General features: G+C 54.2%; 1 protein-coding gene across 1 annotated transcript in view; it reads right to left on the bottom strand.

Annotated features, from left to right (window-relative positions):
* Positions 1 to 15630: 15630 nt before the first annotated feature.
* The window catches only part of LRRC74A (leucine rich repeat containing 74A), a 29515-nt gene continuing 28718 nt past the window's right edge, over positions 15631 to 16427 (bottom strand). Inside the window, exon 14 of the mRNA XM_049705862.1 lies at positions 15631 to 15736. Coding sequence (XP_049561819.1) covers positions 15712 to 15736 — 25 coding nt within the window. The 3' untranslated portion in view covers positions 15631 to 15711. The remainder of the gene's footprint in view (positions 15737 to 16427) is intronic.

The following is a 16427-nucleotide window of genomic DNA, read 5'->3' as shown; positions in this document are numbered from 1 at the left end:
GAAATACAATTTTTTTTTATTGGATTCAACTGACGTAAATTGACAGTATCTAAATGCTTGCAGACACTTTCTGTACTTGTCCCTGGATCTGAGCAAGCAGTTTGCAGAAGGGCCCCCAATGGCACTTTGAGCAGCCCTGCTCCAGAGAGGGTCTCACAGGGCAAGAGGGGGAAAACTTCAGAGAAGATGGCCAGTGTGGGACCTTGAAGACGTGGCTTCCCAGCCCCCATCCTGCCCCTCCCACTTCCGGGCTTCTCCCCCAACATTTTATCTGACTACACTTCTGCTCGGAGCAGCCCCTGGGGAGACAGGAGGCCCAGCAGGGCTGTGTGGCATCCCGGCCTGTTAATAATTCAGAGTGCCTTCACACTGTGTTATTTAAATATTTTTTGACATTAGTCTGAAGGAGAGGCAGAGCCCTGAGTGGCGGGTGCAGGGTGGAGGAGGGGAAGCTGGCGGCAGCCTGTTTCTCCTTTACTCTCCGGGGAAACTTAGCCCTGCCCCGAGTTGCTGACCCCTCTCCACCAACAAACATTCTGCCAGTCACCAGCCCGTGCTCTTTGGAAGGTGCTTTAGTAAACAGCTCTTGTATTGAGCATATTCCTTGGCGAGGGTCTCTCTCCAGCCCCCAAGCAGCTTGTCAGAGTGGGTCCTCTTACTGGGAAGTGCTGGAGAGCACAGCTATCCAGTCCAGTTATAGGACCAGTGATGTTATAACACCCAGCATTTGAGCCTCCTCCTGGGTTAGTACCTGGACAGCTGCCCAGCAGGCCTCCCTTAACTGGCTCTGTTAGGGAACAATTTATTAAATTGTTTCCCTGCTCTGATGGGGACAATGACAGTAAGAATAAAAACAACTACCCTCTCTTGACTCTGAACCAGGCACTGAGCTCAGCACTCGACACCCATCCTCTTATCTAATTCTCATAATCCTTGGAAGGAAGTGTCTTATTCCCATTGTACAGACAAGCAAGCTGAGGCCCAAAGTTTTAAGTGGCCTGCTGAAGTCACACAGGTGGTCCGCGGTAGAGGCAGGTAAAGCCAGTTCTACCCGACTCTAAGCTCCCCTCTGGACCAGGGCGTGGAGGCCTGGAGTGAGCAGGGATGAGGAAGAGCCAGTGCAGAGGCTGCAGGTGAGCTTCTCTGAAAGGGGCTGGGCCAGGGACAGTGAAGAAAGCCAGGCTGCTGCGCAGCTGGGCAGCTCTTTCTGGTCTATGGGGAGAAGCTGGGGCTGAGAGCAACCACCATCTGCTCTGTTTCCTTGGAAGAGGAAGGGGGCGTCTCTCAGGCTCTCCCATCCTCAGCTCTGGGCCCCAGCTCGCAGCAGAGGACACTGAAGGTTCTGACCTCAGCACTGGCTCCTGGGGGAGGGATTTACACTCCACTCTCTCCCTGGGGCCATGAGACAACAGTCAAGCACTAGCTGACCAATGAGCCCTAGGACACTCCTCAGCATCTGAGCTGCAAGATGATGAACATCGACGCAGGCTTGAAGCTTTTACATTGTTTTGAAGGTTAAAGATGGGGCATACGATCAGGCGAGACTAATGACCGCCTTCCTGTGTCCCCTTTTCCCATCACCCCCAGGAGGTCACTGGGTCAGGGAGGAAGAAGGTGGGGCACGAGGTGGGGAACTTGGTGTGGATCTTCTCACCTCCCCATTGGCTGGGCTGAATCATGGGGGGGCAGACACTAGGAGCCCCAGTTATGTTTGAACAACTAAGAGTGGAGGGACCAGCACCCTGCTTTCTGGCTGTAGCTCTGGGAAGGCAGACAGTGCCAGAAATCTAGCGATGGTTCCATGGGGTCCTGTCCTCCCCACTGGGAGTCCCCAGACCCCTCCATGGGATGCACCCCTAGGTCTTTCTGCAGGAGCAAGGATGATGCAGAGGTGAGGCTAAGGGCTGGCGGGGCCTGACACGGGAGGCAGGCCAAAGGACAGAGTGTGGACCGCACGGGGTAGATCAAAATTGAGCCATGGACCCCAACACACCCATCCTGGGAAACTGCCTGGACCCCCAGCGTTAGAACCAGCCCTGGAGGGGATGAGGATGCAGAGGGATTTCCTGATTTAATGGAGTTTAAGCATGAAACAATTTAGAAATCACTGCAGTGACTGGAAGTTTATCTGGAAGTTATTGAATTAAATTCTATGTTATCTGAGATGATAGAGGGGTGAATGTGACATGATAAAAATTAAGCTTAGTAATAGGAAAAAGAAAACTTTCATGTGTTTGTGTGTCAGAGTATAAGGAATGTGGAATTATGTTCCTGGAAAACTGAGTCTAGCCTTCCCCTGGAATTTCTGCACTAAGGATCCCGGGAGGCTCAGCCTTCCTGCCCATCCCGGGATGACCACCCTGGGATCTTCACGGATCTCCTGAAGCAAAGGGACCTTACGGGGTGACAATCTAAGATTCACCTTCATGGTTCTTCCCTGCCAAGTGCAGGGTGTTCTTTCTGGCTCCTTCCGGGGGATGGAGAGAGAGACAAGCCCATGGGGGATGTATGTCCTCATGGTACCCAGTGCAGGGAAACCTAACACACATTGAACATCTGCTATGTTTCCGAGCCTTGTTAGACACGCACACGTCAGCTCAATTCCGCATGAAGAATAGAGAGCACGTGCACATAAAAGTGATGAAGCGTAATTGACAGCTGACCATGCTTGAACCCACTGTCGCTCAAGGACTACCCACGGCACTCCTTACCACAGCCTGTGAGGTGTGATTGTTCCCAGTTTACAGAGGAAGAAACGAATGCCAGTGAGGTCAAGGTCACGGACCAGCTGAGTTAAGATTTACCCGTGTTGGTCTGACACCAAACACCCTGCCCTCTTTTTCCTCAGCTCTCATTCAGGGTCAGAGTTCCCCACCCAGTCAGTCCCCCTGTGCTCTCATCCTTAGGGCCATAGAATCACCCCACTCCGAGGTGCCTGCACTCAGCTAATCACAGAGCCAGGAGGGACCCCGGAGCTCAGAGGCTGAGCTGGTCCCCCCTCCCCCCAGCCTCTGGGAGACCCTGCAGAGCCAGGGAAGCGAGGAACCAGCACAGGGTCACTCTGTACCCTCCAGCAGCCAAATGTGAATTTAGCTTAAATATTAAATTAAATCTTAAATATTCTTTATTTATTTTCTTTATTTTTTCGTCTGCATCGGGTCTTAGTTGCGGTACGCGGGGTCTTCGTTGAAGCGTGTGGGCTTCTCTCTAGTTGCGGTATGTGGGTTCCAGAGTGCGTGGGCTCTGTAGTTACGGCACGCGGGCTCTCTAGTTGAGGTGCGAACTCAGTAGTTGTGACGCACAGGCTTAGTTGCCCTGCGGCATATGGGATCTTAGTTCCCCAACCAGGGATCGAACCCGGGTCCCCTGCATTGGGAGGTGGATTCTTTACCACCGGACCACTAGGGCAGTCCCGGCAACACCCATTTTTATCAGCTGTTTCTAAGCTTAACACACAAGGAGACTAGCACTGGCTGGTGTGAGGGAGACCAGGTGACAGGTGGGAGTGATCAGCGGTGAAAGGTGTAGAGCTCATGGCTGAAGGTCTGGGGACAAGAGTCAGGCCTCAGGCAGGAACAGAGGTCAAGATGGGAGGGGAATACAGTTGCGGGGAAGCTGTGCTCAGGGAAAACTGAGTCAGGGTTTCTGAGAAGCAGGCAATAGGGGGGCAGTGGAGGGCGGAGTGTCGTCTGGTCAGGTAGGAGTGGCTGGCAGAGTCGCCCTCCAGGGAAGGCAGAGAGGACTGTGCTTGGCTTTCCGACTTTAAAGGTCCTGTGGATGTAGAGGCCCTTCTGGGGGACCCTCTTATTCTTCAAGGAGATGAGGACTGAAGATTGGTGTTCCGCAGGTTCGTAGACTTGGTAAACCTGGAGGTGAGTCAGGGTATTCCTGGATTCTTTTGACAACGTTAGGCACCTGGAATCAGGGTCCTTCAGCGAAGGTTCACCTGGCCTCTGGGAATGTGGTGAAGACGTGGTACCGAGAAAGGCGAGGGAAGAAGGCTGCCTCCACCATGCTGGGGGCTCGGGGAGCTCCTCCCAGGACACGTCCACATCCAGCTTGCTAACACCCCGAGTCTGAGAACCAGGCCTGGGATTGCTGCTGGGCCGTGGGAACGTGGGGGAATGCAGCTCGGGCCAGGGGTGGGCAGAGTTACCGCCGTGGAAAAGGGCAGGATCGACATCGGGAGCGCATCCTCGCAGCCGGGCACGGCGCCGAGCCCCTCCGAGTCCCTGGTGACGACCGCGTTCGCAGCGACCCTGGGAGGGGGCGATCAGCTCCCCGTTTACATGTCACGCTCTGACCAGGGTCCTGCGGCCAGTCAGTGGCACAGCTGGGCTCTGACTCCTGACCCGCTTCGTGCCGTTGGCGCCCTGTCCGGGATGGGCCTCGCAAAGCTGGAGGCCCCGGTAGCAAAGCCCGCCCGGGACACGGTTTTGAAACTGTCCTGTGAGCAGAGTTCATCTACCCTTTTTGCCCCCTTCCTTCCTCCCCTGCAGAAGCAAGTCTTGCTGCCAGCAGTTTGACCGAATTCCCTCCCTCGCCCTTTTCTCTGGGTTTTACTTGAGGTCAGCTGGCCACAGCTTCCCACAGATGTGAAAAATGAAAGGCTGCCATGAGTCCCAGCCTCTCCCGGCCTCAGAGAAAATTTGCATCTTAATGGAGAGGGGATTAGCGGCCTGGGATCCTGGGAGATGCCGGGGAAGGAGTCTCTGGTGGCCCAGTTCTCAGCCTCGGGGACAGAAGATGGGGGTGCTGGGGCAGGCCCTGCCCGGGGCTCCTGGCTCACGCCTGGCCAACTCTGCCAGGGAGGGCAGACTCCGCTGGGCTGGCTTCTGAGAACTGGGCCAGGCTCCAGGCTGGGCCTCAGCAGATCCCCAAGGCTCAAGCCTCGCCGCTTCCCCCATGACACACACAGGGCTGGGCCTCCTCTCCACCCTCTTCCGTGGAGCCTGGCCCTGGCTGGGGACCCACGACCAGCTCCTCTCCTGCTAGTTCACTTCCCTGAACCATCTGCCCCTGGACCAGCTGGGAGCGAGGGCGCTCTGTGTGTGTGTGTGTGTGTGTGTGTGTGTGTGTGTGTGTGTGTGTGTGTGTGTGCGCGCGTGTGCGTGTGTGTGCGCGCGCGCGCACGCGGCTGGCCAGCCTCTAGGAGGTGGAAACCAGGCGTCGGCGGTCCCCGCAGGCTGGCTCAGGCTGGGACAGCGAGGCAGGCAGGCGGGGCAGCATTCTGGAGGAATTTCTGAATTACCTACTGGCTGGAGCCCAGAGGCCAGAGCGGGCCCGGGCCGGCCCAGCTGGCCGAGGCCCCTGAAGAGCCTTCTTCCTGGCTCTGAGACCTCACCGCCTCCCGCCGGAGTCTCTGCCCGCCTGCCTCTGAACCGCGGCGTGAGAACTCCAACCCGAAGGGGGGGGTCAGTGCTCCCCCTCCCCTCTCCTGGGGAGACAACCAGGGCCTAAGGGGGAGGGACGTGTCCTTCCCTGACCCCTGCCCTCACCTGCAAGCTTTTGAGGTCAGGGCTGTTCTTCATCTCTCCTTTCTTCCAGAATCACAGCTTCCATCTGGCCAAAGTCAAGAGGAGGCCTCTAGTCTCATCTCCACTGGAGCTGTTGCGTGGAGGTGATGGGTTGGCTGCTACACCTCTCCCCAGTTCTGCCCCCCAGACAGGAAGGCCCTTTGTGTGTCAATGCCCTCTCCCTCAGACAGGACGGGCCACATAGTCTGTGGGGTTTTTGTTAAGAATTTTAAGAGAGTGACAGCAGAGCATGAAACCAAGCCCCAGGCCCTTCTAAGTCCGGCCCTGTGTGACGGCACAGGCTGCACCCATAACACCAGCCCTGCTCCCAGAAAATCCTTGGCCCTCCTCAGCCCCACCCCATCTCTCTCCTGGACCACGTCTTTGAGAACTTGGCCGGAAGGCAGGTCTGAGCAGACATCCCCCAGTTCTGCTTCTTCACGTCTGACACTGTCCTCAGGGGCACTGTCTGATGCCCCACCCTGACCTTCCTCCCAGGGAAACTGAGACAGCAGGAAGGCCTGGGGACTCACCATCCTGTGTCCTACCACCCAACACAGACGACTGGGGAGGGACGGTGGTGGCGGCTGAGTCCGGGGCTCCCCTCAGCCGCCCATGGTGTGCCAACCCCAGGGCTCTGGGTGGGGCTCGAGAAGATCCCCCCCTGGCCTTCTGTTCCCAGCAGTGCCATCCCCCCCAAGGGGCGGGCGGGAGCGGGGACGTTCAGGGCTGCTTTGCCGGCTCCAGACCAGGCATCCGCACAGCCAAGCCCCGTTGCTTGTCCTTTGTCTCCACCGCACAGCGGCTGGCTCAGCCATTACCTGGCAGGGTGACTGCCTTGGGGGACAGTGGGGCCTGGGTCCAGGAGTGTCCTGCTTGGGAACTGCGCTGGGCAGGTAGGCTGAGGTCAGAGAGAAGAGGAAGGAAACCCCACCTCCAGTGGCGGGGAAAGGCCAGGTCCAGAGGGACCACGGCTCTGTCCTGGCAGCCCCTCAGCCCACAGCCTGGGCGAGACACTCCTGCCTGCAGCTTCATCCCCAGGCTCCCACCAGTCTCAGGGATGAGAAAGCCCACCACCCTCCAGTTAGGGTGCGCTTAGGGCTTGGCGAGGGGCCCAAGCCGTCGGTGTGCATGGTCCCATGCATTCTCACAAAAGCCATAGGAGGTAGGTCCTATTATTATAAGTGAGAGTCAGATTAGCTGAGAAGCGGGTTCCAGGCCACAGGACTGCCACGTTTTCCCCCGCGCTGCCCTTCCTTTGCGGAAGTCATCGTGGTGGCAACGTTTGTGTGGCTGTCTGTTCAACGTGCGCCTCCCTGATCGGGCTTAAGCTCCACGTCACTGAGTAGCGCTGCCCTTTGAATTCACATGTGGCCCATGACACACACAGGGCCTGGCACATAGTAAGACCCCCATAAAGAACAGGGGAAGGAGGGAAGGAGGGGGTTGAGTCAGGATTGCAACACAGGTTGGCCTGATGTCCCGCCCACACCCCTACCACCTGGTTGCACTGCCTCCGTCTAACCCGCTCTCCCTTGACATACTTCTGCTGGGCCAGAGTAGGGCTGGATGGGGCCCTGCATCCACCCAGGCTGGGAAGTAGGCAGGACTGAGTTTGGCTCCGTGAAAGGAGTCACCCTGTCCACGCCCCATCAGGGGTCCTTACTACTGAGGCTCTGGGGAGGCTCTCCTTCATGGGACACCCCACTGGGCCAGCTGGTTCCTGACAGATTTATTGCCTCCCCAGCCCTGTGAGGCTGGGTGGCAGGGAGTGTGTCACCAGGGAGGCCTCTTCTGGAAGAAACACCTGTGATGATCTCCCAGTGAGCAATCCAGTCCTCAGCTTTCCCAGTGACCTTGGAACACCATAGGGTTCTTTCTGATTCCAGTTTGGCTGGAGCCGCAGCCTCGGGGCCAGTGCTCCCGCCGTCTGGAGCATCTGTGGGTGTTCACCCTAGACGTGTTTGCAGCAGGTGTTGCCAGGCTGCTGGGCGGTGTGTCTGCTGGAACCGTTCTCGGGAAACCCCATGGCTGGGCCGCTGAGAGCAAGGATCTGTTCACTCTTCTCCCATCCTTTGACTGGATCCACTCAATATCTCTGAGGTCGCCCCCCAACTCTGCCCCAGTCACGGTGCTAAGCATGAGAGCCACGCGTGGACAGCTCAGCCCAGACTCCAGGGGCTGACAGTCCAGCTGGGGAGGGCCATGTGTCACCAGTGGACGTGCAGAGTGATGGTGAGCGCAGGGAACCCGGGGAGGGTGGCCGGTACCTCCCAGGAGGCTTTGGGCTGCACGTACCTCAGAGGGTGGAGCCCTGATAAGAGGCTGGATATTTAGTGGCCACGCCCCCATCCCTTTCTTCTGTCACCTTTGCCCTCAGCCCACCTGTGCTCCCCTCGTCCTGCCCACCTCCACACACTGTTCTTGGGAAAGGCTTGGGGGTGAGTCTTTTTGGCTTGGCCACTTTCCTCAACTGCCTTCCAGAAACCCCCATTCTGGGGCCCCCTCTTCCTCCCCGGTCTCTCCCCCTTGGTCCCCTCTGCTGGTTCTTCTTCTCACAGACCTTGCTAAGGATTCTGGAGCCGCCCAGGACTCAGGCCTTTGTCCCTTCACTTCCCTCTGCACTCAGACCCTCAGGGACCTCATCTGGTCTTGTGACGTTCAATATTATCTATATAACGTCCAGGACTTGCAAACACACCCCCGTCCAGGCCCCTCCTCCAAGCCCAGGCTTGGACTCCAACACCTGCTCCACCCCCCTCTGCAATGTCTAATAGACATCCCTAAACTGATTCCCAGTTTTCTCTCTCTCCACCCCCAACACCCAAATCTACTCCAGCAGAGTTCCCCTCAGCCAGCTGAGTGATGAGACTTCATTCCTCCAGATGCGGGGGGCCTGAGCCTGGGGGTCATGTGATGCCTCTCTTTCTCGCACAGCCAGTGCCCCACCTGATGGGGAGCAAGGTTGGTGCCACCTTTAGACACATCCAGGGTCCGCCCACACCCATCACCCCAGCGCTTCCTCCTTCAGCTCTTGCCTCCATCATTGCAATAGTCTCTCCGTGGATTTTCCTGGTCCCGCCTTTAACTCCCTAAAGCCTATTCTTAACACAGCAGCCAGAACACCCTTTTCAAAGACGTCGGAGTCTGGCCCTCCTCCGCCCCAAACCCTGCAAGGGCCCATCTCACTCACACCCACGTTGCCCACAGGCCTCAAGGCCCCACTTGATCGGGCCCTGCTCCAACCTCACCTCCCGCCATGCTCTCCTTCCCTGTCTGCTCCAGCCTTGGGCTGCCTTACTGACCCTTAGAGGCCCCAGGCTGGCTCCTGTCCTGGGGCCCGTGCTCAGCCTGAAGAGCTCTTCCCCCAGATCCACATGGCTCTCCCTCCCTGCCTTCAAGGGGTTGCTCAGATACCGCCCCCCACCCGTTTAAAATCATAACTTCCCCACCCTTAGCAATGACCTTCCTGAGCCACCATACGCCGCTCTGTTTTTTCACCCATAGAACTTGTTATCTTCTAACACTGTATAGGATTCACTTAGTTATTATATTTATTACTTGTGGTCAGTCTCTTCCTGCTAGAATGGAAACGCTGTGTAAAAGATGGGTTTTATCATTTTTATTCAGAGATGTATCCCAAACATACCCACAACAGCACCAGACACCTAGTAAGCCCTTAATAAATGTTTATTGAATTTAATTGAAGTCGCTTACACTTTAATGTAAATAAATGTACATGTTTTCCCTCCCCCTTACATTGTAAGTTTTTCCCCACTAATTCAAGAAGGGTTTTTCCCCTGCATCACAGTGCTCTTGGGAAAAGTATTTGTCGGGGGTGGGGGGGCTGTGAGTTTTATAGTCTTGAAATAACACTGAGTGGATGGAGGACCCACGGCGGAACCAGGACTCATGAAGGAGAAGCTGGGAGAGCTGCCTGCTGCCTCCCAAAAGGCAGGGTGTGGAGGTGGCAGCCTCTTGGGTGTGACAGAGAGAAAAGCGACAGCGCCTCATGCATGTTCATGGTGTGACTACAAGTGATTGCTCCAAGGACAGCGGTGAGGAGGGAGGTGCAGAGGACCAACAAGGGCAAATCCTCGGGGTTGAGTTCTCCAGCCCGTTTTCATGGCAAGATGGGCTCAGGAAGCAAACTGGACTCTGCATCAGCAAGGTGTCTGTTCTCTGCGGGAAGACCTGCAGAAGCTACTCAGCGGGGCCCCCTTGCAAGGCCACGGGGTGGATTTGACGTTTATGCCATTGTCGGCTTTTTAAAATGTGTCATTTATTGTGATTTTTTTCGTCATTCTAAATATACATCTACTTTCTATACCTAACATTATATTTGTAAATTTGTATATATATATATATATATATATTTAAAGAAGGTCCCCAGATTGTATAATCTCAGGCTCCAAGAACATGCATCTTCCCCTGAGGGGGCAGATTGAGGGTTCTGGCCCGGGCTCCGCTGGTGTCGCTGAAGCCAGCTGCATTGCTGCCTTTTTCAGGTACCTAAAAAGAATTCGATTTCCCTGAGCCAGTTTGGAGTCCTGTTTTCTTACAGCTGAAGCCGCTGTGCGGAGTCAGAGGACTCGTGGGATTGGAGCGCCCTCTACTGGAAAAATTGAGGTACAGCCGGGAGAGCGGTACACGCCAGGAGTGGCTGCATTGAAACCCCACTGTTAGGATTCTGGCAAGAAAGCAGGCGGGTCTGGGGGTTAGTACGCAGGCAAGCCCCTCCTGTTGGGCATGGACACATTCAAGTACACACAGCATGTCCTGTAATTCAAATGTGAGCATGCTTTTGTGTACACGTGTTCCATTCCCACTGCACCTGGGGTAACACCGCCTGGGATCGGCTGCAGTGCTATTCTGACCCTAACCTCCCGGAGGCAGCATCAGACTCCACAGGTTAAGGGCTTGGTCCCCCACAGACTGCTCCCACTTTGCTGCCAGCTACAAGTGGGGTTCCCCCAGGACACCTGCACTTCTGACTAGCCAGCTACAAAGTAGGGGGTTCCCATCAAACTCCTCAGGTTTGGTAATTCACTGCAGTGACTCACAGAACTCACTGAACGTGCTATACCGATGCTGGCAGCTTTATTATAAAGGTTATGACTCAGAAGCAGCCACATGAAGAGACATGCAGGGCAAGATCTGGGAGGGAGACAGAGCTTCTGTGCCCTCGCCCTGTGGAGTCGAGGCAAGTCACCTCCCAGGAAGCTCCCCTGGACCCTGGCGTCCAGCGTTTTCACTGGGGTTTCATTACTTTTCATTACGCAGGCATGACTGATTGAACGCTGGCTAGTGAGTGAGCTCAGTCTCCAGCTCCCTGTCCTTCTATTGGCTGAAAGTCCCAACATCTGCTTACACGGTTGGTGTTTCCAGGAAGCTGTCTAGGTAGGGGACCACCCTGGGTCACCTCGTTAGCATCACGAAGACACTCCTGTCACTCAGGAAATCCCGAGGGTTTTGAGGCATATGCCAGGAACTGGGAAAAAGACCTGTTATGCTCTTGATGATACGGTAGCATGTGGACACATGCACAAGGGCTAGTCTCATTCAGCCTGGGCACACAGAAACAAGTCAGCCCCACCCCAGCTCATCCACAGACCCACTAAGAGGTGGCAGAACAACACAGCAGCCCCCCACCCCAGGGGTCACACCACTGTCCCTTCTTAAAAGGACCCGCTGAGCCCCAGAGAAGCCCCCTCCACCCCACACCACCCTCGGTTTCCCTTCCCCTCCAGGATGTCTGCTTCCTGGAGGAGAGCCGTTCCTTTCCTCTAGTTCAAGGCCACTGGTTGCAGCCAGTGCTTAGGACACAGGCTTGCCTTGCCAATCATCGTTTTCTTTTGTTTAGAACCAAACCAAGCGAAACCAATCCCAAGCCCCTGCTTGGCAAGGCAGCCTGGTCCCCTGAGGACAGACACTGCAGCTGCCACGGCAGCCACATACCAGAGGCTGCAGCGCGCACTGATGACCTGCAGGCCTGGCACCCAGAACCACGCCCACCAGCGTCACCGCTGCCACTGCTCAGGGACTCCATCCAGCTGCAAAGCCACAGCTGCTGGAGGAAGTTCTCCGTGGTCCTTGCTTCTTCGGAGGCTGGCTCCTGAACCGAGCCCGGAGACTGCGTGTCTGGTGTAGGCATGAGCCTACGTCCCAGCTGCGAGTCCCAGCTGCCCCTCTCAGGACCTGTAAACTGGCGCACTCCCAGCCCAGGAAGGGGATTCAGACCTCAGGAGCCAAGCAAAAGGCCAGATGTCCACTGCACCCCGGCATTGCCCACACAGTGCTGCTGGCCCCTGGCCCTCCCACCTCCCTCCGATTTTTAAGATTCTGGGCAAGTTCTTTCGATTTCATGCAAGTTTTAAGCCAAAGCCCAAGGTTGGCATGCCTCCCACGGTGTTTCAAAGACCCAGTAGTTGGGTGTTTCAAAGATGGCTGCTCAGTTTGGCCCCTAACGCCCTCCTGGACCTCAATCTCCCCGCACTTCTCCCTCATAGGAGAGGAACTCCACTGTCATGAGGTCATGCTTACATGAAGCACTTACTGTGTGCCAGGCCTGGGGCTCAGTGTTTCACATGCAACTCTGCGGGGGCAGGGGTACCATTATCATCAATATATACAGACAAGGAAATTGAGATTCAGGAAGGTTGAGTGACTAGCTCAAGGTCACAGAGCTGATCATTGGTGAAGCCAGACAGAATTCAACCCGAGAACTGTCAAATGACAGAATCTGCATGCGTAACCACTTTACGGTTCTGGCACACCGATATTCCACACTCTTCCTTCTCATCTCCCATCTCACCTCCCCTGGCTCAATTTCTGAGCAACATAGTGGGCAGGGAGGGCACACCAACCTGACCTTGAGAATTCGGTCACATAGAGCATCATCAACTCTGCCTTTGCTTCCCTCTCCACTGGCCAGTCCAGCCTGGCCTGGAGCTCATGCTTGCTTCTCAATTGAGTTATTTTTCTGTTTCTTACAGAAACGATGTAAACAGAGAAAGTGCATTTAAACTTCTCCCTGTAGATACAAAGCTGCGCAAAGCCACAGAGGGGCAGGGGAGCACAGTGGTTAAGACCTCAGGGAGCCAGGGTCATATTGCCTGGGTCTGCATCTCAGCCTTGCTGCTTACTAGCAGAGGACTTTGGGCGAGATGCTTAACTTCTCCATGCCTGCGTTTCCCCAGCTGTAAAATGGGGATGATTACAGACCTCACTGCATAGGGTCCCTGTAGTTAGTGCACATATGTCAGAAGAAAACCATGATTCGAAAAGATACGTGCACCCCAATGTTCATTGCAGCACTATTTACAATAGCCAAGACATGGAAGCAACCTAACTGTCCATTGACAGACGAGTGGATAAAGAAGATGTGGTATATATACACAATGGAATATTACTCAGCCATAAAAAGAATAAAATATTGCCATTTGCAGCAACTTGGATGGATCTAGAGATTGTCATACTAAGTGAAGTAAGTCAGACAAAGAAAAACAAATAATATATGATATCACCTGTGTGTGGAATCTTAAAAAAATGGTACAAATGAACTTATTTACAAAACAGAAATAGACTCACAGATGTAGAAAACCAGGGGAGAAAGGGAGGGGAGAGGGATAAATTGGGAGATTGGGATTGACATACACACACTACTATATATAAAATAGGTAACTCATAAGGACCTACTGTATAGCACAGGGAACTCTACTCAGTACTCTGTAATGACCTGTATGGGAAAAGAATCTAAAAAAGAGTGGGTATATGTATATGTGAATATGTATACGTATAAATGTAACAGATTCACTTTGCTGTACACCTGAAACTAACACAACACTGTAAATCAACTAAACTCCAGTAAAAATTAAAACAAAACAGAGAGTTAGTGCACAAAGCCAAACTGAGCTGGGCATGGAAGGAGGGCATGGCCAGGGTACCATTCCCCTGCACTGCAGCTGACCCCCTTTGGTGCTGGGCTCACGGGCCAGCACCTCTGGGCCGTCTTTGACCTGACAGCCTCTCCTACTCCTGCAAGGCCTCTCTCCCTCCGCTTTGGTCTTCAGCTCCTGCTGGGGTCCTGCCTGCAGCCTCCTGACATGGCAAGCTGATAAAGCATGACTCAGCCCATTGTCAGTGGGCGTGTTCCTGGTGCAGTACCCTCACCCGATGGAGCAGGCCTCCTCTGTAGTCTTGCCCAGCCCCAGGGTGGGCTGGCTGAGGGAGGGGACTGAATGTTTATGGAGCTCGTGCTAAGCACCGGACTGTCTTCCTCACAACAAGAGTGCGAGGTAGCTGTGAGTAACTTTGATTCATAATGAGGACACCAAGCCTTGGACAGGTCTGCCCAGGTGTCAGGCTGCTAGACCCTTTGGGGCTCTGATTTCATGTCAGGCTCCGTGGGGGCAGAAGTTTAGGAGATCAGGGAAAGGGCATAGGAAGGACTGCAAAGCAGTCTGATGGGAGCACAACCTTCAGGTGGATTTTGGAGCTGACGTGACACCTAGTGGCCACAAGTAGAAACTACTCCACAGTAGGGCAGGTTCCAGGGCAACCTGCAGACAGGCAGGGTTCTGGCTGGGCTTACGTGATGGGGGGTGGCAAGTGTCAAGGGGTGGCCTGGAGGGTCGGGGATGTTGGCTTCCCCATATCTCCATCATTCCCCCAAAGCTACTCAAACAAAAAATAACATTTGATGAGAAAATGTGCTGCTTTTTCTAGTAAAGATGAAGAAAATCATCTTGAGAAAACTTGCTGTTTTTATTGATCCCTAATCTATAGTCCATAACAAATTTTGATACTTCACAGCCTAATAATCTTCAGGGTTCCACCCAGACACCAGTAATTAATGAATGCTCAGTTACAGGCATGGACTTGATGGAGAATTTTATAGATTATAATAAACTTAAAAGACAGGCTCCCTGACTTCAAGGGGATTTGATTTATTTCGGGAGTCAGAGCAAAGACATCTACATACCCTGATGAGTAGGGTGGACGTGAGTTTCAGCTCACAAACTCTTTATTGCGTTTCTTTATTTTCTTTTCATCATCCTAATTTTGATTGAGTCCATACAACCGTCCAATGAAAATTCAACTTCAAGTTAAGACTTTGAATAAGGGAAGGGAGGGGAAATATGCTGTGGGGAGGGGACACAGATTATTTCAAATAATGATTCTGTCAGGAGTGAGAAGTTTTTGCATCACCTCCATCCTCGATGAAGAAACAAAGTGAAATCCGAGGGCTGGTGCCTTGATTCCCAGATGCCATTCCAGCACTTCACTGGTGTTCCAAAGTGTGGGTTCCTGGGTACCCCCCAAACTCTCCCAGCTTTCCACCACTTGCCCAAAACAATTGCCAAGTGAATGAGGTTTTTCATTTCACAGGTATTTTTTATTGAGCACTTACTATGAGCAGGCACTGTGCAGGTGCAAAGGAGGCGCACAAGACACTTCCTGCCCTTGTCCATCCCAAGGGTGACTGGTGAGGTTAATCAAAATCCTTGAAGGTACCCATTCCCCCCACCTGCTCTGTATATGCTGTTCTTGGTTAAACCTTCCCATCTTTTGCTAAGCTCCTCATGCCTCCCCAGTTTTCCAAGGAATTTTACAAAGAAATGCAGAATGGCAGATCCCTAGAACAGATGGGGATCCCTTTTTTCAGCTGTCCCACTTTTCAGGTGGAACCATGAGCCTCCAAGTTCAGGTGGCCAGCTGCTGCTGGGCCACGGCTAGATGCCAGTTCCCTGAGCTCTCTCCACGTGACCCCCTGGCATTTGCTTCTAAAGGCCCCTGTCCTCATTTCCTGAGCATCTGTTCCCTCTGCCACTGCCTCCTGAATCTCAGCAATCTCCCCTTGACACAGTTTACAAGCACTGTGATGAATGCTTTTGTGCACTGACCTTCTCCCCACCGCTCTCTTCCACCACCTAGCAACCCCACGCTCTCCCAATTTGTTCTTTTGGCTCTTAACGAGGCCACCAAGGACATGCCCCCTAAAAGAGGAGGGTGCTCCCTGGGGGGAGGGCATGCCACCAGCAGCCCGGAGACCCAAGCTAGACTTTATTGCCTCGCTCACAGCCTTGGTGTCTTTCTGCCGAGGTTTCAGCCAGCTCTCCACCTCGTTCCAGCCACGAGCCAACGTGCCAGGAGTTCTCTGTCACTGAGGCTTCTTTCCAGACCAGACGTGTTGCTATGGCTTCGCCATTTTCAAGGAACTGGGTTGAAAGGTAAGGAGATAAGGCTGACCACCAACGTAGCCCCGTGGCTGATGGACAAGAGTGTTGGGACAGGCTCGAGTCCAAGCGAGACCACGTGTAAACCCATCTGTCATCTCGGCAGAGTGCTGAACGTGGTGAGGTTCGGCGTCAGCACAGGGATGGGCATGGGTTTACGCTGCCGCTGTCGGCAGGGCTTTGGTAGCAGACACACCTGATTGCAAGCACGTGGGAAAAGCTATGGCAACGTGCACCTGGGATTGTTCACTAGCGCCCTCTGGAGGCAGCAGGGGCTGTGGGGGCAGGTAAAAGAGGCCCTTCACTTTCTCCCTAGTAGACTTCTGTGGATTTAGAATTTTTACCAGTAGATATTATTTGTATCAAAAAATGACAATGAAAAAATCATGCAACAGTAAAAATGACGACCCTGCTCTTCAATGGGAACCAACAGAGCTGCAGTGTGTGACCTGAGGGGAACTTGAGGTGCCCACAAGAGCTCGCCACTTGGGTCCTGAGACCTCAGTTCTGCCTCTCCATGGCCACGTGACCTCATCTGCAAAGCTGGAGGGTTGCTGGACCTGGACCCGGTCTCCTGACCTCTGCCCTGTGCTCTTTCCCACCAGCATCCCAAGGAACAGGAGGCCGTACTTCAGGGAGGGCAGGCGGGGAGGTCCAGGACACAGGCACAGAG

Source organism: Orcinus orca, chromosome 2 (assembly GCF_937001465.1).
Source record: "Orcinus orca chromosome 2, mOrcOrc1.1, whole genome shotgun sequence".
Classification (NCBI taxonomy): domain Eukaryota; kingdom Metazoa; phylum Chordata; class Mammalia; order Artiodactyla; family Delphinidae; genus Orcinus; species Orcinus orca.
This window is presented reverse-complemented; position numbering and strand designations above follow the sequence as displayed.